A 23021-nucleotide genomic window follows, 5' to 3' on the forward strand; every position below is an offset into this window, starting at 1 on the left:
TCCAGTACTTTTGGAGATATGCTCCGGACAAAGATCGCTGCGGACGGACGGACGGAGAGCATTTCTAATATCCCCTTCGCCTTCGGCCGGGGGATAAATAACAGAGATAGAGTGAAAGTGCATCAAAACTTTAACCTGAAAATCTAAGTGAAAAGGGGGGATAATTCATGAAATATTGGTGCCAGAGTAATGGCCCTTATGTCAGATGATGTAGATGATGATGAGGAATAAGTATTTCAAGTTTGAATCAAATCCATCAAGTAGTTACTGAGATAAGTTGAAAAAAGAGAAAGTGTAAAAAAACTTTAACCAAGGTGGGGATGCGGAAAGACGCCGAAGCCGGGTCGAGTAGGATAGCTCTCCTTATACTTCGTATAGTCGAGCTAAAAATGATATTGACTTTTTTTGTGTGTTTTATAATCGTTTACCAATAGCTTGATGCCTCTTTTATTAAAATTAATGGTATAATGAATTCTCTGCAAACGTTTTGGACAGTGGTCATCACTTTGAAATTTGTCTCTACTAGAGCTTGAGGAAATATAAATTATACAAAATTTATGATAAAAAAAACAGCACGGTATGTTATTGCACAGTGTAAAACAAGGTCAACTTTAATAATAAACCAAGCAAATGCCATTTTTTAAACATTACAATTACGGGTGTAATACCTTAAAAGGAGAACAAATCTGGTTGTTACACAATGTCAGATATAAGTACATGTATCTGTATATTTATTAACTATGAAACTCTGAGACCAAAAGTCTTAAACACTGATAGAAACATCTTTGTATTCTGAACAACACCCTGGTGAGAATACACTATTGAATAATATCTGTGTATAATAAAATATGACAAAAAAGTCCAACGTACATGATGCATATAATATCACTAATGATTAATAAATATATCACATAATATATAATTTGTAATCAGTTTCTGAACAAGGAGAGGAAATATCTCAACATATTTTTTCTAAACTTCAGTTTTGGTATCTGAAGAAAATCATGTAAGAATTTTGTCAGATCTATTAAATCACCACACAGATCCATATAACCTCCACAAAATCAGCTGTTGTAGGCTCCAGTTCTTTTTCCTAGCAAACACTACAAGGCTACTTTTACAGTCAGGCAAACTTTTTTTTTTGCAAAAACCTGAATAAAGTACAGCAATTTTATAAAAGTTACAGACTTCTTTCTGTAAATATGTGCAACTTTCCATTTAAGGAAACAAAATATAAATAAACTGAACTGAAATTATTTGACAAACAAGAGTGCCAGACTGTCACAAAATACGTCCTTCTAAATATTCAGTTACATATCATAAAAAGATTTCGAGTAATTCAAGGGCCATAATCCAAGAATGCCTAGGGCGATTTTGGTGGTTATCGAACTTGGCCGAGATATTATGCCCACAAACATTGTCACCAAGTTTGGTGATGATTGGATGAAAATTGTTCAACTTAAAGGGCTGACAGCTGGATGAAAACTGTTCGACTTACAGCGGACATGCTTTTGGACGCTGCCCGCCGCCACGGGTGTTCACATAATAGGCCCTGCTCTTTCAGAGACGGGCATATAAAAACAAATACATTTGTTTGATAATGCTGACAAAAATTTACAGGCAAAAAAACTGCTTCCTTTTTCCTTCTGAAATCAGTTTTGTCAAAATGACAAACCTGTGAATACTTCTGCTGTCTAAGTAATACTTGAACGCATCCAATGTTTCTTTCTGTAATATTCAAAAATATCAAAAAAAGGTATTCAAGACAAAGTAGATACCTTGAACAAGAGCTGTCCAGAAGACAGCCAATGCTTGTCTATTCGAATTGTTGTCCCAGAAGCAGGAAAACTACCCTAAATATTAAAATATCTATAGTGTTTCAATCCAGTATCAGCATTAGTTTAGGAGATAGTAACTTGTATGCAAAAGGGGGCATAATTTTGCCAAAATACATGCAAGAAATATGGGACTTGATGTCATCACTTAGTCTTATAACCCCAAAGATACAAGCAAAGTTTCAAATCAATATCTGCATTAGTTTTGGAGATATTAACTTGCATGCAAAACTTTAACCAGGATTTTCTAAATCCAAAAGGGGACATAATTTGTCTAAAATACGTGTCAGAGTTATGAACTTGATCCTGTGAGGTTGGTAAATGACTTCTTTGAATAGTCAAGCAGCTAAAAATGGGAATTAAGAAATAGGATAATTGGGAAATATAAAGTCAATCTCCAAAATACTCTACAAGGCTAAAATTCCTCTTATGCATAAAGTATAATTTAATCTGATTAACATAAGCTTCAAATAAGGTAGTGAATATGCTTGACCTAGTTTGCATTAATAATTCAAGTATTTTCATTTCAGGCAAAACAAGAGCTCCGCCAAGCGGGGCAATATACGCCCGAAGGGTTATATCAGAGGATGGGAGCAAACTTAAAAGAGCTTGACTGTTGAAGCCCAAAGGACAGGAACAACAAAGGGAAAAAATTCCAAAAAAAATTCTAAGTCCACAATATACAGAGCAATATACACACAAAACAAAGTCATATGACCTTTGACCCCTAAGCGTGACCTTGACCTTGAAGTGAGTCATCCGAAACATGCACTCTGCACATCGTTTTGATGAGGTGAACATTTGTGTCAGGTTTCTTTGAAATCCTTCAAGGGGTTCAAGAGTTACAGAGCGGAAGGGAAATTGCCAACCGACAGACAGACAGACGGACACCGAGGCGATAACATAACACATCCCTTCGGGCATATAAAAAGGAATCGAGATCTTATGGTGATACAAGTTGTGTGCAAGTTTGGTTAAAATCAAATCATAAATGAAGCTGCTATTGTGCAGACAAGGTCAAAATAGCTAATTTTGGACCTTTCAGGGGCCATAACTCTAACCCAAATTATGGGATCTGGCCGGTTCAAGAAAGGAACCAAGATCTTATGGTGATACAAGTTTTGTGCAAGTTTGATTAAATTCAATCATAAATGAAGCTGCTATTGTGCAGACAAGGTCAAAATAGCTAATTTTGGCCTTATCAGGGGCCATAACTCTGGAACCCATAATGGAATCTGGCCAGTTCAAGAAAGGAATCGAGATCTTATGGTGACACAAGTTTTGTGCAAGTTTGATTAAATTCAAATCATAAATGAAGCTGCTATTGTGCAGACAAGGTCAAAATTGCTAATTTTGGCCTTATCAGGGGCCATAACTCTGAAACACATAATGGAATCTGGCTGGTTCAAGAAAGGAACCAAGATCTTACGGTGACACAAGTTTTGTGCAAGTTTGGTTAACATCAAATCATAAATGAAGCTGCTATTGTGCAGACAATGTCAAAATAGCTATTTTTCGCCCTTTCAGGGGCCATAACTCTGAAACCCATGATGGAATCTGGCCAGTTCAAGAAAGGAACCAAGATCATATGGTGATACAAGTTGTGTGCAAGTTAAGTAAAAATCAAATCATAAATGAAGCTGTTATTGTGCAGACAAGGTCAAAATAGCTAATTTTGGCCCTTTCAGGGGCCATAACTCTGAAACCCATGATGGAATCTGGCCAGTTCAAGTGAGGAACCAAGATCTTATGGTGATACAGGTTGTGTGCAAGTTTAGTTAAAATAAAATCATAAATGAAACCACTATCGTGCAGACAAGAAATTGTGGGCGGACGGACGACGGGCGATCACAAAAAGTTAAAAAATAGGCTATTTATAGTAACATAAAAGGGAAGTAATTAAAAAAAAAATTGTTAAGTGAACAAAAAAGGGATCTGCCAAATAAAAACAAGAACACCGCAATGCAGAGCAATATACACACGAAACAAAGTCATATGACCTTTGACCCCTAAGAGTGACCTTGACCTTGAAGCAAGCCATCCGAAACATGCACTTTGCACGTCGTCTTGATGTAGTGTACATTTGTGCCAGGTTTCTTAGAAATCCTTCAAGTAGTTCAAAAGCTACAGAGCGGACACAAAACAAAGGGGGATAATTCATGAAATATTGGTGCAAGAGTTATAGCCCTTGTGTCATATGATGTGAGTGATGATGTGGAACAATATTTTAAGTTTTTAATCAAATCCTCTCTGTAATAACAGAGATATAGTGAAAATGCATCAAAATTAACCTTAAATTCCAAGTAAAAGTGGGGGAGGCATAATTCATGAAAAATTGCTGCTAGAGTTATGGACCTTGTGTCATACGATGTGAGTGATGATGTGAAATAACTGTTGTAAGTTTGAATCAAGTCCATATAGTAATAACTGAGATAGAGTGAAAGTGCACCAAAACTTTAACCAAGGTGGGGACGTGGAGTAAGACAGCTCTCCATACTTTGTATAGTTGAGCTAAAAAAACACAACATATCCCACTTGCTTCTATAAAAATGTTCCCACCTCTCAAATAGGTCTTGCTCCATATTTTTTTGAAATTTTCTGACCTAGGAATATTTTTTGAATGGCATAACAGAAGTTATTTAAGGTAAGCTTTTCTACCCTGTTTTATCTAAGTCCTTCAAACAAGGAGAGATTCCAGATTGACAATCAAATGAACAACACCAAAGCATGCTTGGAAACAGATAATCATCCATTTCAATACACTGTTGAACAAAACAGTTTTAAGAGTCCTATTCGTAAGTAGTGTCTGTTTTCATATCAATGCAGACAGATATCTCAGACACTGCTCGACACATTCTACTAGTTTCCTGGTTCCCAATTCTCTCACTGGTTCCATGCTGAGCATGTGATTACTTTCCCACTGTTCTGTCCTGTTTCTTACAACAAAACAATTACCTGTTTCCTATTTAGTCTTAAATGTACTTGATGTGATCGTTATTCCGATGTTCAATTAATGCTTCAACTCAGTCCTATCCAAAGCACAGAGTTTTTTCATTTTCACATTTTGCCCTTTAACTTTAAATACTGCAAATATAAAACATTGATTTCAAATTATGTTATTTTTCAACATAAGATTCTAAGAGCATGTTTAAAAGAAAGGGAAAGTTTATTATATGTGAATCAACCAAAAAAATGATAACAGTAAATACATATATTAGGCTATGACTTATTTAACAATTAAAGCAGACTGACGTGTATTGGTCTATGCAGATACAATGTAGATACTGTAAAATCGTTTAATTTTGTGGGTATGACATTTCATAGTTTTAGTCAAAACAGCAATTTCATGGGGATATGAATTCGTGGATTTAAAATAATGAACATGAATGGGAATTTTACTTGTTTGTTGGGATTAAATTTCGTGGATTGACCCAACCACAAAATCCACCAAAAATTAATCCCCAAAGAATATTAATGATTTCACAGTAGGCCTTTGTTCTTTATAAACAGACCCATATCATTCAATACCTCAACGAAATGCTTCATCTTTCGGAAATATCAAGCGCTTTTTGAGTTCATAATACATGTCTTATTTCAGTTTTATTAAGTTCACTATAAAATTCAGCTGTATTCCTTCTATGTTGTAAAACATTTCCATCACATGCATTATGCTACTGGGAGCCTTTCTATGCATTTTCAAGTAAATACTGCCTTCAACTCCTGAATTTCTTCATTTTTCCTTTTTATTTACTATGTCTTAGTATGTCAAAGAAGCATATTCAAATTTAGAATTTTTTGTCTTCAACACAGTAAAAAGTATCTTACTGCAGTTTGTAACAATCAAATTTGTATTACTGAATGTGCTATTTTTTGTTTTCCAAATACTCATATTTGCTTTGGCCAAACAATGTACCATTATTACAACTTCATGTACTGTGAAATCATTTTTATTCGCCTAGGACAAATTTTCGCATATTTCGCGCTAGGACTGAAGCGGGAATTAAAGACCGCGCTATTATTAACATAATTTTACATTTCTAAAATAGAAAATGTGCGAATTAAAGCCCGCGCGAAACAGTCCTTTTTCACATTTGCGCAAAATTTCATGCCAGCAAATTTAAATGATTTCACAGTATTACATTTGCATTGTATTGTAGGGCTAACGCATGCTTTTACGTGTTATAATATCTGCAGAATCCCGAGGAATTGGTTGGTACCTGAGCCCATTACCAATGATTCCCCGAGGGATTCCCTATGGTGTAAAATTCTTTCATGTGAGTAAGTGATCTAGCTGGCTTATGGTAAGTTGGTGGTTCTACCAACTTTAAGGTGTTTTGCCTGTGATGAAGTAATGCCAGGTGGGGCACCAGGAGACCTTTTACACCATCAGAAGCTGGCATGTCTTATAACTGTGCGTGACATTTAATGCAACAAACTTATTTTTAATAAAGCTTCTAGTTTCTTATTATAATAAGATGTTTTTGTTTTATACTGTTGTATCTAAATATTCAATTAAACTGGTAGCTTAAAATCAAAAAATTTTGCAAGTAATTTATTTTTGCTTTATTTGCTAAATATGCTGTCTGTATTGACAGATATAAATATTTATGCAAGACACTATTTATTCTTAAGACGAGTCCTATATGTTAGAAAGTTGGTAATATAACATGAATATTCTTTCAGCCTAACGAAAATAACTTGATTTTACAGTATTGAAAATCTTGCCTTTTGTATTGTAGGAAATGGGTGCCTGGGATCTGTTATACTTTGATAATGATTTATAATGAAAATCAATAATGTACATTGTAGTGTTAGAGCGTTTTTGATCCTCGGGCGGGGCGTATGTTCTCCGTGACTATTTGCTAAACGACATTGTGTCTGAAATCATTAGTCCTCCACCTCTGATTCATGTCGGGAAGTTGGCAGTTACTTGCGGAGAACAGGTTTGTACTGGTACAGAATCCAGGAACACTGGTTAGGTTAACTGCCCGCCGTAACATGACTGAAATACTGTTGAAAAACGGTGTTAAACCCAAAACAAACAAACAAAAACATTGTAGTGTGAAGTTACCATCCATCATTGTCATAACTTACATTTTTCCTACTGTCAATTGCTTGCTGTACCCATAGCAACTCCATGGCAATATTTTTGCGTAGTTCCTTCAGCTGTGTAGTATCTTGTGGCAAAGGTTTTGGCATCTCTGTATCATGGGATTCTGTGGATATCATCATATTTCCAAGATTATGAAATATATGACAAACATGTTTTATTTAAGAAAAGTGTGTGTGTTTGTGGGTTTTGAGGTTTATCATCTTTTTCAACTTTTTTTTTTCAGTCGTATGAACTAAACTGGCAAAGTAACTATCAAATGTTACTCTGCTGTCATATTTCATAAAACAAAGAGTGACAACCCCCTCTTCCTTCAATTGACCCTGCTACTTCTTTTAAAGCCTCCCTTGCCCAAACCCTTAGAATAAAATTGTGGGAGAATCTTGTGTTTCAATTCTAAATTAAAGTAAAGTTATTATGACGTTTCTGAATTTACCTCTAACAGAACTGAAACTGTCCCATACAGACGTAACATTTGTCAAACTTGTACTGTCCTGTAAGGGTGGTCTCCCTTGTATCAAATTATCTTCATGCAAACAGTTCATCTCTGATGTTTTGACCGCAACAGGACTGGCTCGAGATTGCTTTGGATGCTGAAAAAGAACTTGTAGTGTAAATTCAAACTGCAATTCATTCAGTTGTACTATGTAAAAGGATTTTACTACAAACCAGATTCACAAAAGAAGTACCTCAAGTTTTTTCATTCAATATCCTATCTCTGCTCAAAACAGAAGTGGGATTACAATACCTGAGAAACACACCATAACACACCATAACAGTGTAAACATGTTTGACCTAGTGATTTCATGGAAAACAAGAGCATTCTCCATAGGATGACACATGCATGAATGACAAAGATATGGACCAAACATGCCCATCATTGCACTATCATGAAATATGACCTTTAACGTCTAAGTGTGACCTTGACTTTTGAGCTACGGACCTGGGTCTTGCACCCGGCACGTGGTCTTACTGTGGTACACATTCATGCCAAGTTATTTGAAAATCCATTCATGAATGACAAAGATATGGACCGGACACGAATGCACTATCATGAAAAATGACCTTTAACGTCTAAGTGTGACCTTGACCTTTGAGCTACGGACCTGGGTCTTGCGCGCGACAAGTCGTCTTACTGTGGTACACATTCATGCCAAGTTATTTGAAAATCCATCAATGGATGACAAAGATATGGACCGGACATGAAAACTGCGGACAGACTGACAGACCGACAGACGGTTCAAAAACTATATGCCTCCCTTCGGGGGCATAAAAATATTCTAACCAATTATCATTAAATCTTGAACAAAAACCTTGAGTATAAACAAGTATTTTCTTTGATTTGACCTAGTAACCTAGTTTTTGACCCCAGATGACCCATATTCGAACTTGACCTAGATTTCATCAAGGCTATCATTCTGACCACATTTCATGAAGATCAATTGAAAAATACAGCCTCTATCGCATACACAAGGTTTTTCTTTGATTTGACCTAGTGACCTAGTTTTTGACCCTAGACAACCCATATTCGAACTTGACCTAGATTTCATCAAGGCAACCACTCTTATGAAAATCCAGTGTAAAATGCAGCCCCTATTGCATAGATCAATTGAAAAATAAAGCCTCTATCGCTTACACAAAGATTTCCTTTAATCTGACCTAGTGACCTAGTTTTTATAATCCAGATGACCCATATTCGAACTTGACCTAGATTTCATCAAGGCTATTATTCTGACAAAATTTCATGAAGATCAGTTGAAAAATACAGCCTCTATCACATACACAAGGTTTTTCTTTGATTTAACCTAGTGACCTACTTTTTGACCCCAGATGATCCATAATCAAATTCAACCTAGATTTCATCAAGGCAATCATTCTGACTAAATTTCATGAAGATCAATTGAAAAATACAGCCTCTATCACATACACAAGGTGTTCCTTTAATTTGAACTAGTGACCTACTTTTTGGCCCAAGATGACCCATATTCAAACTTGACCTAGATTTCATCAAGACAATCATTCTGACTTAATTTCATGAATCTCAATTGAAAAATATAGCCTCTATCGCATACACAAAATTTTTCTTTGATTTGACCTAATGACCTACTTTTGACCCAGATGACCCATATTCAAAATGGACCTAGATTTCATCAATGCAATTATTCTGACCATATTTTATGAAGGTCAATTGAAAAATACAGCCTCTATCGCACACACAAGGTTTTTCTCTGATTTGACCTAGTGACCTAATTTTTGACCCCAGATGACCCATATTCAAACCTGACCTAGATTTCATCTAGGCAATCATTCTAAGCAAAATTCATGAAGATAAACTGAAAAATACAGCTTCTATCGCATACACAAGGTTTTTCTTTGATTTAACCTAGTGATCTAGTTTTTGACCCCTGATGACCCATTTTCGAACTCGGCCTTGATTTCATCAAGGTAATCATTCTGACCAAAATTCATAAAGACTAACTGAAAAATACAGCCTTTATCGCATACACAAGGTTTTTCTTTGATTTGACCTAGTGATCTAGTTTTTGACTCCAGATGACCCATTTTCGAACTCGGCCTAGATTTCATCAAGGCAATCATTCTGACAAAATTTCATGAAGATCAGTTGAAAAATACAGCCTCTATCGCATACACAAGCTAAATGTTGACAGACAGACGACAGATGATGGACGCCAGACATCAAGCGATCACAAAAACTTGCTCAGGTGAGCTAAAAATGACCTACCTACAGAAAGAAGAAGGCATTGACCAACACCTGAGAATTAAATATGTAACAGTAATTACCATCTCCTCTTCAGAAACTGTCCTCTGTGACCTATGACCTTCATTGTGCCTTGACCTCTGAGACTGCTGACTTTTTCTGTCATCTGATTTATCAGATCTGTGAGATACAGGTCCCTCAGACCTATTAGAATTGTGTCTCTTTCCTTCTGACCTGTCTGACCTGTGACTTAGTTGACCTTCTGACCCCTTTTCAGACCTGTGAGACTTCTGACTCCTTGAATCAGAATGCTTTGAAGAATTTGACCTTTGACCCCTAGGAGAAAATTTTTCAGTTTCAAAAAAGTTTTGATCCCTTTCGTAAGACTTATGACTCCTACTGGACAGCAAGTCTGTGTCAGACCTTTTCTCTGATTCAGGCTGGTTACTTTTAGCAAATGGTTGACCTTTTTCCAAATACTCTGGTGACTGCCTTGATGGTTTACTATTTGACCTTGAACTTTGATCCTCTGACCTGCTTGATCTATGATCTCTGTCAGACATTTCTTGATCATACCTCCTTCTTGAAGAGCTCTGAGATCTTTCAGATCTCTCTGAATTCAATGACCTTTCAGTATTTCTGTCAACAGTCCCAAACTTATTAATCCTTTCGTCATTTAATGTTTCAGTTCTTTTTCTAACTTGTTCAGATTTTTCAGATTGTTCATCCCTTGCAGTATTTCTGGATGACCCCTTGCTACTCCTTTGTGACTGGACACTACCTGCATCAGAATCCAAATCTAAATGTAACTCATTTAGATCAGCAGTGTCTTTTTCTAATCCATCTACATTTTCTGTTTCACCAAAGTTATTTTGCATAAATGGTTTGACTCTATCTTTCCATGAGACATCTAGATCATCAAGAATATTGTCATCCTGGTCGTTAATTCTATCAGAGTTATGCTTGCTATTATGAGGCACATCTTGAAAGTTTACATCAATAAAACTGGTCTGTATTTCAACTGAATTAAACTTAAGACTGTCGGATACAGTTTCAGATATTTCACTAACATTTTCACTCTCCTCATCTGTTGACACTTTGACAAAAGGCCCAGAAACATTCCGAGTTGCAAAATCTGTCTGCTTGTGTTCAGTTTGATTGCATGTTTTGTTTTTCACCCGACTGTTTGTAGATTTCTGAGACTTGGATTCTTCTCTTTGCCTGTTCTGTGTATCTTTTATTTTTTTATTTTTCTCATTCTTCTGTCTATCTTTGGCCTTGACAACCTGTAATGGAATTAAACAGATTTTTATTCTTTTATGCTATGACTAGATTTTCAATTTTGGTTAGAACATAAACAAGAATAATATTGTACATAAACAATTCTCTAAGTGTGACCTTGACCTTAGACCAAGGGGTCTGGTTCTTGCACAAGACACTCTATCTCGTAGTGTTGAACATGATTTGTGCCAAGAAATATTAAAATCCCTTTAAGGACTGTTGAGTTATAGACTGGACAGGAAAAAATCCTATTGACCTTTGACCTCTAAGTGTGACCTTTGACCTCCAAGTGTGACCTTGACCTTTAAGCTCGGGTTCTAGATGTTGCGCATGACATGTTGTCTCATTATGGGGAACATTTATGCCAAGTAATATTAAAATCCCTTGATGGATGACAGAGTTCTAGACCGGACATGGAAAAAACCCTATTGACCTGTTAACTCTAATTGTGACCTTGACCTTTGAGCTAGTGGCACAGGTTTTGCGCATGACACATCATCTCATCATTGGGAACATTTGTGCTAAGTAATATTAAAATCCCTTCATGGATGGCAGAGTTATGGATCAAACAGGAAGAAAGCCCTGTTGACCTTTGACACCCAATTGTGACCTTGACCTTGGGGTCATCACTTTGTGCACGACACGTCGTCTCATCATGAGGAACATTTGTGCCAAGTAATATTAAAATCCCTTAAAAAATGACAGAGTTATGGACCGGACACAAAACAGACCCTGTTCCAGCCATGTTAACATTTAACTGCTAAGTGTGATCTTGACCTTTGAGCTATGGGTCCGGGTTTTGTGCATGACACATCGTCTCATCATGGGGAACAATTTGTGTGAAGTAATATCAAAATCCCTTCATGGATGGCAAAGTTATGGACCGGACAGGAAAAAAGCCCTGTTGACCTTTGACCTCCAATTGTGACCTTGACCTTTGAGCTAGGGGTCCGGGTTTTGCACAAGACACATTGTCTCATCATGGGGAACATTTATGCCAAGTAATGTTAAAAATCCCTTCATGGATGACAGAGTTATGGACCGGACACGAAATTGCGAACGGATGGACGGAATGACAGAAAAGCGTATTCCTATAGTCCCCGAAACTGGTTTTCAACCAGTAGGGGACTAATAAAAATAAATTTTAAAGATAAATTTCTTTAAATGATAGACATATGCACTTGCATGCAAAACTTAAACCATAGTGTGATGCCGACGCCAGGATGAGTAGAATAGCTAGACTTTTTTTCAAATAGTCAAGCTAAAAACTGATGGTGAAAACACCAACTTTTTTTTAAATATGAAAATGGAACCTGAAATTCAAACTTTATACACATCAATTACTAATCAACTAAGGAAAATTTAATAATTTATAAAGGTACTCATTCAGACAAACTGAAAATGAAGTGCCCATATCATGCAAAATTTTCTCATCATTTCTGCTGTATAAAACATAAAATATTGGCTGTACCTTTGGATAACAAACAAGCTCCGACTTCCAGTCTACACCTAATGTTGTGTTCTTCTCCAGTTCAACAAATGTTTCTTCAAAAGCCTGTTTCACTTCTTCCATCCATTTTCTCACAAGTGTTCCCCTAACAGCTGCCTGAAAAGCAAGAGAAACAGTATTATATATAACTGCTTAAAATAGGATTATATATAACTCCTTAAAACAGGATTATATATAACTTCTTGTATCTACTTAAAGAAAGTTTTAGTATGATAAAAACTGATAGCTGTAGCCTGTAAGTAACATCTTATTGTGTATAAAATTGTTCACAATATCATAGCATAATACACACACGTGATTTCTACAAGTAAACAAGAGCTGTCGGATGACAGCGCGCTCGACTATTCGAAGAATTGATTGAAGAATGGGGTCAAAATATTTCCATAGTTTTTCAGACTAAACAAAAAAATGGATTAAACAAAAAATGTTCCTATATTTGTGGATTTCGATTAGTCTTGCACTAACTGGCAATGTGTGACCATGATGGCAAATATGTTAAGTTATATGTCTGGCAAAACATGGACTTATATGAAAAATTTAACTAATTTCCAAGTCCAAAAAGGGCCATAATTCAGTCAAAATAGTTGACAGAGTTATGTACTCTTGCCTAGAGATGGAAATCATGTTGATAAACTAGTGTTAAAAGTTTCAAAGCCACAGTTCAAATAGTTTTGACAAAACGCTGACTTGTTAAAAAAAACTGAACAAATTTCAAAGTCCAAAAAGGGCCATAATTCAGTCAAAATAGTTGTCAGAGTTATGTACTCTTGCCTACAGATGGAAATCATAATGATAAACAAGTGTTTAAAGTTTAAAAGCCAAAATGTCAAATAGTCTTGACAAAACATGGACATATATAAAACAAAACCAATTTCCAAGTTCAAAAAGGGCCATAATTCAGCCAAAAAAGACGAGAGAGTTACGTACTCTTGCCTATTGATAGAGACTATTATACTGAACAAGATATAAAAGTTTCAAAGCCATATGTCAAACACTTTACACAAAATATAAACTGGTACGAAAAACTTAACCAAGATTTCTAAGTCAAAAGGGGCCATAATTCAGTCAAAATGCTTGATGGAGTTATGTACTCTTGCCTACAACTGGACATTGTGATGGTAAACAAGTGTTGAAAGTTTCAAAGCTTTATCTCAAAAGACTTTGTCAAAATGTGGACTGGTACGAAAAACTTAACCAAGATTTCTAAGTCAAAAAGGGGCCATAATTCAACCAAAATTCTTGATGGAGTTATGTACTCTTGCCTACAACTGGACATGGTGATGGTAAACAAGTGTTGAAAGTTTCAAAGCTTTTTCTCAAAAGACTTTGTCAAAATATGAACTGGTACGAAAAACTTAATCAAGATTTCTAAGTCAAAAGGGGCCATAATTCAGTCAAAATGCTTGACAGGGTTATGTACTCTTGCCTATAACTGGACATGGTGATGGTAAACAAGTGTTGAAAGTTTCAAAGCTTTATCTCAAAAGACTTTGTCAAAATGTGGACTGGTACGAAAAACTTAACCAGGGTGTGACGCCGACGCCGACACCGACGCCGACGCCGTGGTGAGTAGGAAAGCTCTACTTATTCTTCGAATAGTCGAGCTAAAAATGGGTGTTTCCAATAAACACTGTTGAGAATGGAACTGTAGTACAATTAATGCTTTTAGGCTCTTGAAAATCAATCCAAATATCCTGGCATGACAGCCTGTCCCAATCAGGTTTATCAAACCATTGTGGGTTTTTTTTTAATGGCATAAATGAGGAGTATCGAAATCACCAGAGCCGAAATGTTCAAACTGAAAAACTAAAAATAACACAACATAAGTACCGTGCTTAATGACTGAAAAGAACGAAATATAACAGCTCATGAATAACCATGAACATAATGCTGCCACACAACAATCCATAAGAAATCAGTTTCACTATGAAAAAACTGTTAAATGGCTTGATTTCAGAAGCATATTTCCCCTTAGCTGAGAAGTGAATAAGATTTCGGGAGAATGGAGAGGATTTTGGGAGAAATGGAGACATTTTAGTACCCCAACCTGCAATTTAAAAAAGGCACTAAACATACTTAATAACTTTTTTTATATATTGGAATTTCTGTCCTTGTTTGAGCTATACTTTAAGTAATTAAAATTTACTGAAAATGCAGGTCGTTCAGACTCCAAAACTGCATTATTGCATTACGCAATTAAAATTGCAAAAACCAACTGAATTTACAGTGCGTACGAACACAAGTAAACATTCTAATACCCATTTGTAAAATGCTTGCGTATCGCTCCTTATACTAGAACCTACGGACTAATGCTAATTTGGGAGGTATATTAGCAGAACAGTTGCAATTATCGAAAAATCACAGGACTTCAATCGGCGATCGGTTATTTGGAACTTTGAACATTTTACGCCGATAAAAGTAAAAGTCCAGAAAAAACATATGTTGCACACAAACAAACAAATTAGTATATTTGCGTTCAACAATGACATTATCTGTTATTAACGATTGTAGTGTCACCAATCTAATAAGTCTTTGAGATGCATATGAGTACCCCATTCTGATATTTGATGAACTGTCACTACTGCTAATGAAAAGAAAACACATATGGAAATTCATTCATTAAATACATTTGTATTAACAGTGAAGCGCATAAAGTATTAGGTACTATCAATTTAATGATATACCATGATACTGTACAAAATCATTGTTAGCGAATGTAAAATACCACGTTACAAATCCAATTACTTCTGAAAAGGCTGGGTAATGATATTATTTTTACCCAATTCAAATTTCCAATACCCAATTCAGACACCAAAAGCTTATCTGGTCTGTTTTCTTATACTTGTGAATCTAATGTGATTAAATTGTTACTCAAAGTAGAATTTTCAGTCTTGCCTAATCAGAAGGGTACCTGTGGTTACAATTTACAAATCAAAGCCCTGAAAGGACTGATAGCAAGATCTGAGATTTTGTATTCTCATATATTTTTCTAAGTCAATTCGTGTAAGATCTGGTAAGATCCACTTGAGCCAAATACAGCTCAAGATCAAATGTGAGTAGAAAATCATGGCACTCGAATATTTTCGCGATCATATTTGAAAATAGGGGAACTCGCTCACACTATCCCTTTCTCTTTAAAAACTCCTTTGGAGCAGTTAATTTATCGGTATCATAACCACGTGACCGCTTGTAGACGCTTGTCACCTTATACAAAAGTAATTATCGGATATCTAAGTAAGCGTCTAGGCAATATTTGTTTTCATATTGTTCTGTAAAATTTGCGGAAAATAACATGTTTCTTGGTGCAAAAAGGACCGCAGAGACCGAAAATGCTAGCAACACTAGGGGTTGTGACCCGAGAAAAACTTAAAGCTTTAACGTCCAGCCAAGAATGATTGAGTACTTTGGTTCATATCATCGGGTACTTTCAAAATCAGAAAGTCCCCGGCCTGTCCGGACTGTGAATTTTATATGAAACCAAATAACAACAAAACCTAGCGCGTAAACAGCTTTTAAATAATTGCTAGTGGATCCCATCATTTTGCTAATGGAAAAACATGCCTAGCACAGGTGGCAGTAGAAAACACTACCGTTCCGTACGCTGTTGCTCGCTCGTGATGTATAAATGGTTTGGAACTGGGCTTTGAAGTAATGCTTTTCTGAAAGATTATTCTTTTGTCCAGAAGACGGCCAATCATTGATAAGGAAATATTGTTTTGAAAAAAAATACGGACCTGGAAGCAATGCACATGTCAAACTGTTCTGAATTACCTTTCTAAGGCGTTAAAAAAAATTTGTTCCTTTCCAGTATCCCGACCTACCCTAAATTTTTGGCCTGACCCTAAAAGTTTTTATGGCCTTGGAGAACATTTAACTTTTTAACAAAAAACTGCAAAACTGCACTTTTTTGTGCTTTAAACATGGTCAGCGCACAGACACTTGGGGGTCAGAACCTGTCCCCCCTCCCAGTCCGCCCCTGCCAACCTTCAGCCAATATGTTTTTGCTTTTAAATCAAACTGAGCACATGTCTCGATCATACAACAACTTCCGTTACCATTTCAATATGTTTGAAAAATCTCCCATACACTATCAATGCTCAGAAAAACTAAAGACAACTTACTCAGAGCGTTTTCAACACAAAATAGCTTGTCCAAGGAACAGGAGAATAGATCCCAGCTTGATGTTGCGCAGTCAAATTTACTACACATAACAGCAGACAATATCGTTAGTAGTTAAAATAAATTATTCTTTTGTCCAGAAGACGGCCAATCATTGATAAGGAAATATTGTTTTGAAAAAAAATACGGACCTGGAAGCAATGCACATGTCAAACTGTTCTGAATTACCTTTCTAAGGCGTTAAAAAAAATTTGTTCCTTTCCAGTATCCCGACCTACCCTAAATTTTTGGCCTGACCCTAAAAGTTTTTATGGCCTTGGAGAACATTTAACTTTTTAACAAAAAACTGCAAAACTGCACTTTTTTGTGCTTTAAACATGGTCAGCGCACAGACACTTGGGGGTCAGAACCTGTCCCCCCTCCCAGTCCGCCCCTGCCAACCTTCAGCCAATATGTTTTTGCTTTTAAATCAAACTGAGCACATGTCTCGATCATACAACAACTTCCGTTACCATTTCAATATGTTTGAAAAATCTCCCATACACTATCAATGCTCAGAAAAACTAAAGACAACTTACTCAGAGCGTTTTCAACACAAAATAGCTTGTCCAAGGAACAGGAGAATAGATCCCAGCTTGATGTTGCGCAGTCAAATTTACTACACATAACAGCAGACAATATCATTAGTAGTTAAAATAAAAATACTCGCTCACAACGTCAACTGTCGCGATGGCCGAGAGAGTACAGATGCTGGATTGTGTTCTTATTTTTGGGCAGGGCCTTGGGTTCGCTCCGCGCTATGAGCGATCTTTTTCTTATTATTTTTTTTTTATCTTGAGAATATATTGTTAAAAAGAAAACGAAATTATTATATTAAAAAAAAAAAAAAAAGAAAAAAAAGAATGCCCAAAGCGCGGAGCGAAACCCGCGGCCCTGCCAAAAAAAGTAATCTCAGAACCAGCGTCTGTACTATCTCGACCAACACGGCAATTGGCATTTTTGCCAAGTATTTTTTATTTTAATCGCTAACGATATCATGTGTCCCGGCCCTGTGTAGTAAATTTGACTGCGCAACATCAAGCTGGGATCTATTCTCCTATTCCTTGGACAAGAAAATCGCGTTTACTTTGCGAAGTAAGTTATCTTGTGTTTTTTGAGCATTGATATGCCTGCTTCTTGTCAATTCGACCCTTCCTGTGGTTTCGATCCCTTAGCATTTTCCGAAATAACGCACGAGACTCATCTGACATCAGCCAAGTACCGGTTACGTTCGATACATCAAAGATTCACCTAAGCGTAAAACGCGAATTTATCACTCAACATGCGCAAAAAGCAGATAAATCATCAAACAAATGGTTGACACAGTATATATTCGACCTTAATTTCATCTAAATTCCCGATTATTTGCCATTAAATCGTTGAAGTTTCCATTTAATTTTCGCTAAACTTTCTTCCACGCAACCGTACTCTTGCAGGTGTGTATTGATTTTTCAGCCGGTAGTTGCTTCTCTTTCAAAAACCCCGTATATTACCCTTAAATTCATATTTACTGGTCTGCCATTTTTAATGCAAAATGAGGCGAGAGGCTGACGTTTTCGCGGGTTGTTGGGTTATGCAATTGTCCGCGCACCTGCTCTTTTGACTCTAAATTTCTTGATTTTGCTTTGAATCTTATTTAATAATACATTTTGTTGCATAATGCCAGCATTTTTGATTTTTCAACCAACTAATTGGTGTCTTATAGAGGGTCAAACGAAATAAGGCTGCAGTGCCTAAAACTAATTTCTTCGTCCAGAAACGAATCATCCAGTTGACATGTGTTTTTAAAAAGTTACACTTTCCAGTTTGTACATCGTTATTTTACAATTCTACATACAAGTGGCTTCAGGATGAAATGAACAAAGTGAACTGTGCGGTAAATACTAATTTTTCACGTTAAACAAGACTTTCTACACATATGCATTCAGAGGGTGCGAATTAACAAGAAAGCTTTTTAGTGATTCAGACCGATGACATGGCTGGTTTTATGTATGCATAATTTATATATTTTATATTTCTTTGTGTTTTAAGCTATTTATATCTTTGAAGGAATGCCCAAAATATACTTTGACCTAATTTTGACCCTCGCACATGTCTTTGTTAATGCGCATGCGCAGAAGGAAGTGTTAAGGGGATCGAAACTACAGCATAACAGGCTAGAGTATGGGAATTTTAAAATGGTAACAGAAGTCTTTGGATGATCGAGACATGTGCTCAGTTTGTTTTAAAAAACGAAAATATATTGACTGAGGGTTGTCAGAGGTGGCCTGGGAGGGGGAGGGGTGCTGACCCCCAGGTGACTGTGGGTTAGTTCTATAAATAAACGTCGGACTTCAATATTTTACGATTTTGACATTTCATATAGTCCGACGTTTTATCGAAAGTATGAATTTCCCGGTAGAGCTTTCCGCAAAAGTTCTTGCGGAAGGTTTTACAAGTTCACGGTAGAAGTGACTTGAAAGCGATAGCTAAATACCAACAACGGACAAAGAAACCTAATTTACACACCCACTGAACAAACTGCCTTACTGAAGTTATTGAAGATCAGTACGCACTTTGAAAATGAAATTTACATCCATTCACTTTCACAACACAACACGAACTGTCAAATCTTCTTTATTATAAAGATTAATTTTAGACGAAAAAATATTCTCACGCTCGGATTTGAAAAAAAATGCGGCCCGTTACTAACGGATTGTCTCTGTAGTATGCATATGTTTATAGTCGATGGGTGTAATCAGCATTTATTGGTTGTAATTTTATTAAAAGTTACTTAAATTAGTTGTAAAGTCCTATCGAAGCAGTTTAAAAGGCTAGTCCACATGCGTTCGGCGGTACCCATGCGTTAAATAACGGCCGCAGATCTTTACAAGTGTCGTAGGCTAAACGTATTTGTTTTCGTCTAAGCATGTATAATTGATTCTATATATTTATTCGGTGTTGTATTGTTCGTGATATTTCAATAAATTACGCTAGAAGTTTCTGTGAAATGCGCCGGGGAAGTGATTGGTGGTGCAGTTTTAGTTACGGTAAACCAATGTTTCACGTGTTTGAGAGTTTTCCTACATTACACTTCAATAAAATAAAGTCGTAATCTGTGCTATGCAAATGGCTGACATTCGATTAAACTTGACACAGGGACATGTTGAACGTCCAAATATTAAAAGGCGCCCTGTGCAAGTTTAATGTTATTGAACGAACGACTGGAAACATGCGGTCATAGCACCAGTTTTCAAAAAAGGTCAGAAATCTAAACCCAGTAATTATAGGCCCTTCTCCCTGACTTGTATAGCATCCAAATTATTAGAGCATATACTAGTCTCCAACATAATGTCATACTTCGACAAGAACAACGTCCTTAGCCCACAACAACATGGTTTCAGGTCAAAACATAGTTGTGAGACCCAACTCATAGGTTTTACCCAAGAAATAGCAGATAATCTTGAAAAAGGTCAACAAACTGATGTAATTATTATGGATTTTAGTAAAGCCTTCGACAAAGTAGATCATCATAAACTGATTCACAAACTCAAATACCTAGGTATTAATAATAAGGTCACCGCATGGGTTAAGTCATTTCTCAGTAACAGATCTCAGCAAGTCCTTGTTGAGGGTAAAGTCTCTGAAAGGTTACCTGTCCTATCAGGGGTCCCCCAAGGCTCAGTCCTTGGCCCCTGCCTATTTCTCGCCTACATAAATGACTTGCCCAATAGTATCAAAAGTCGAGCCCGTCTCTTTGCTGATGACACCATTGTCTACCTTACCATCAAATCTAAATCCTCTGCAGAAAGCTTACAGCAAGACCTCTACTGTTTAGAAAAATGGGAAAAAGAATGGTCAATGGAATTTAATCCCGATAAATGTGAAGTTCTTAGAATATATCGTAAAAGAAATCCTGTTATAGGGGATTTATCACCGGCGCAAAGCGCCGGGGATGAAAATCCCCGAGACGGTAACGTCCGTATATAGATATTCGTCTTTGCTGTTTGCATATACTGAGGCAATTTTTTCGATGTTTTCCGGTTCCGGTTTATGTAAAATCCGCTGACTGGTTGTCTTTATGAACATCCGAGCACCCCAAATCAGTCATAGAAACTCGTAAACCGCGCTAACATGATTATTTTACTTCTTTTTCGTAATGAAAACTGTATATGCAACTGAAAAACACTTTTAAAACAGTAAGGAAGTGTAAAGACCGTCAAGTTTCTGCGTGGAGTGCAAACAAACAAAACAAAATTCTAAAAGCTAGTGCGAGAACGCTGAATGACGTCACCGGCATGGCTTCCGTAAATTTTGCAAAGTATGATATTTGCTGTAAGAGGTATGATGACACTAAATGTAAACTACAGTTTAGAGCAAAGTTTCACTTTCTTGAGCGTTGAATATTTCTTTCTAAGCGGATATATAAAAGATAAATCCCCAATGCTAGGCGGTGCCTTAATTCATATTATATCCTTACACCCTACATAATGTCCAACTTCAGTCCACTGACCATGCAAAATATCTTGGTGTTACCCTAAATAATAACTTGACCTGGTCAAATCACATAAATAACATAACATCCAAGGCCAGTAATACCCTTCGCTTCATCAAAAGGAATGTAAAGACTACCAACAGACAGGTTAAAGAAATGGCCTACAAAACCTATGTCCGCCCCCAGGTCGAGTACTGTTCCACGGTCTGGCACCCCTGGCAAAAATATCTAACTCATAAAGTAGAAAGGGTACAAAGATCTGCAGCCCGCTATGTTTTTAATGACTACCAGTATACCAGTAGCGTCTCAGATATGTTATCTGAACTAAATTGGAAGACCCTAGAACAAAGAAGAAATCATTCCTCCCTGGTTATTTTCTATAAGATAAGAAATGAATTAGTGGCTGTGGACCATCATCATCTCACACAGACACGAAATTTAAATTACTTAATTCCCCAGTCCAAAACGTCGTACCATGCAAATTCCTTTTTCCCCAGGACTATCAGACTATGGAACAGTTTACCAACATATATCCAGTCCAGTCCCAATTTGCAGACATTTGTCAGCGGGCTGGACTCGCAGTCTCTCTAAATACTATAATCCGCTGATTTTAAACTGTATACTTTGGGTCTTTTATCTTTTTAATTTTGCACATAACATTTTTACTAAAACACTGTTTCCTGACAGCGCCTGCCAGTCATAATCGCTAGACGATTGTTCGGCAGTAGATAGTTGAAGTTGAAGTTGAACTAACTGTGGGTCAGCGATGTTAGAAATCCGATCCCTGAATTATGAACGTTAGGCATGAGTCAGGTCCCGCACATTGTCAGTCAATCTACATAAATACTTTCCCGCCACAGATGATTGTATGAATTGTTACCTGAATTCGTATTATTTGTGTTATATCAAAATCTTCACTTTCAAAGAAATAATCGCCGCCACTGTCGGCCATGTTTCAACAAATGAATTTCGAGAATTATGATTGGATGCCGGTATGAATAAAGTCTGTCCCACCAATCTGCACGTTCGGATCGAATTTTAGATACAATGTAGAATTTTATTATAATATTCGGATTTTTCTCAAAACTTCAGAATCAATATTCTTAGAAAAAAAATCAGCAAACAAAACATAGGGTCGTATGTAGCAATTAAAGCTGTAAAAATGATAAAAGTCCTTTTCGCGAAATGTAGTCCAGGTCGCAGTAGCCTATACACTCAGTGACAACAGCAATTGTGCGTCTTGTTAAACTTGTACGTACATAACCCATATACCGACTTTAATCAAATCTGTATTAAAGTTAAACATTATACGGGTCCCAGTTACAAATTAGCTATACAGCTAAGTCTAGCTATGTCTACATCTAAGAAGGTCACTTAAAGTCCAAGTAATTAATTGTAGGTCAGTTGTAGACAAAAAAACTTCAATTTAATAATTAATCTTAACCTCCGTAAAATGGACTGGGACACCAGCAGTCCATCCCCTGAATGTAAGCACCCCACCTTCTACCGTCAGGTTATTGAAACATTTAATGATTCAAACCTAACCCAAATGGTCAACTTACCAACTAGAGGAAATAATATTCTAGACTTATTCCTTACTACAAACCCAACTCTAGTAAATCAGGTCAACATCATACCGGGCATCAGTGATCATAATATAGTAGAAACAAAAGTCAAAGCATCCGCAAGGATATGTTACCAGAAGCCTCGAAATATTCCCTTGTATAAAAAAGCAAACTGGCAGGAAATAAAATAGTCATTAATTGACTACCACCAGGTTATGACGAATGAAGGTAAGTACTCCGCACTAAACACAGAAGATCGAGTTATGGGAAAATTTCTCAAATACCCTAAACAACCTTACAGAAAAATGGATTCCTTCCAAACAGTCAACTATAAGAGATCACCTTCCATGGGTCAATCAGGACATCAAG

At 36.6% G+C, this 23021-nt stretch overlaps 1 protein-coding gene across 1 annotated transcript; it reads right to left on the reverse strand.

Moving 5' to 3' along the window:
• Positions 1 to 808: 808 nt before the first annotated feature.
• On the reverse strand, positions 809 to 22039 carry LOC123540993 (dentin sialophosphoprotein-like). The gene is made up of 6 exons (XM_045326334.2): positions 21968 to 22039; positions 12417 to 12551; positions 9748 to 10950; positions 7382 to 7538; positions 6930 to 7051; positions 809 to 4919 (listed from the first exon to the last, which is right to left on the reverse strand). Exons 1-6 carry the CDS (start codon positions 22037 to 22039, stop codon positions 4893 to 4895), a joined length of 1716 nt encoding a protein of 571 aa, XP_045182269.2. The 3' UTR covers positions 809 to 4892.
• Between the last annotated feature and the right edge of the window lie 982 nt (positions 22040 to 23021).

The sequence above is a fragment of the Mercenaria mercenaria genome, chromosome 16, assembly GCF_021730395.1.
Source record: "Mercenaria mercenaria strain notata chromosome 16, MADL_Memer_1, whole genome shotgun sequence".
NCBI lineage: Eukaryota > Metazoa > Mollusca > Bivalvia > Venerida > Veneridae > Mercenaria > Mercenaria mercenaria.

Coding starts and splice junctions, on each gene's coding strand:
- LOC123540993 (XM_045326334.2), bottom strand. CDS start 22,039: ATGGCCGACAGTGGCGGCGATTATTTCTTTGAAAGTGAAGATTTTGAT. Junction 12,552..21,967: donor CACAAATAATACGAATTCAG/GTAACAATTCAT, acceptor CTTGCTTTTCAG/GCAGCTGTTAGGGGAACACT. Junction 7,052..7,381: donor CAGTTTCAGTTCTGTTAGAG/GTAAATTCAGAA, acceptor TGATATCCACAG/AATCCCATGATACAGAGATG.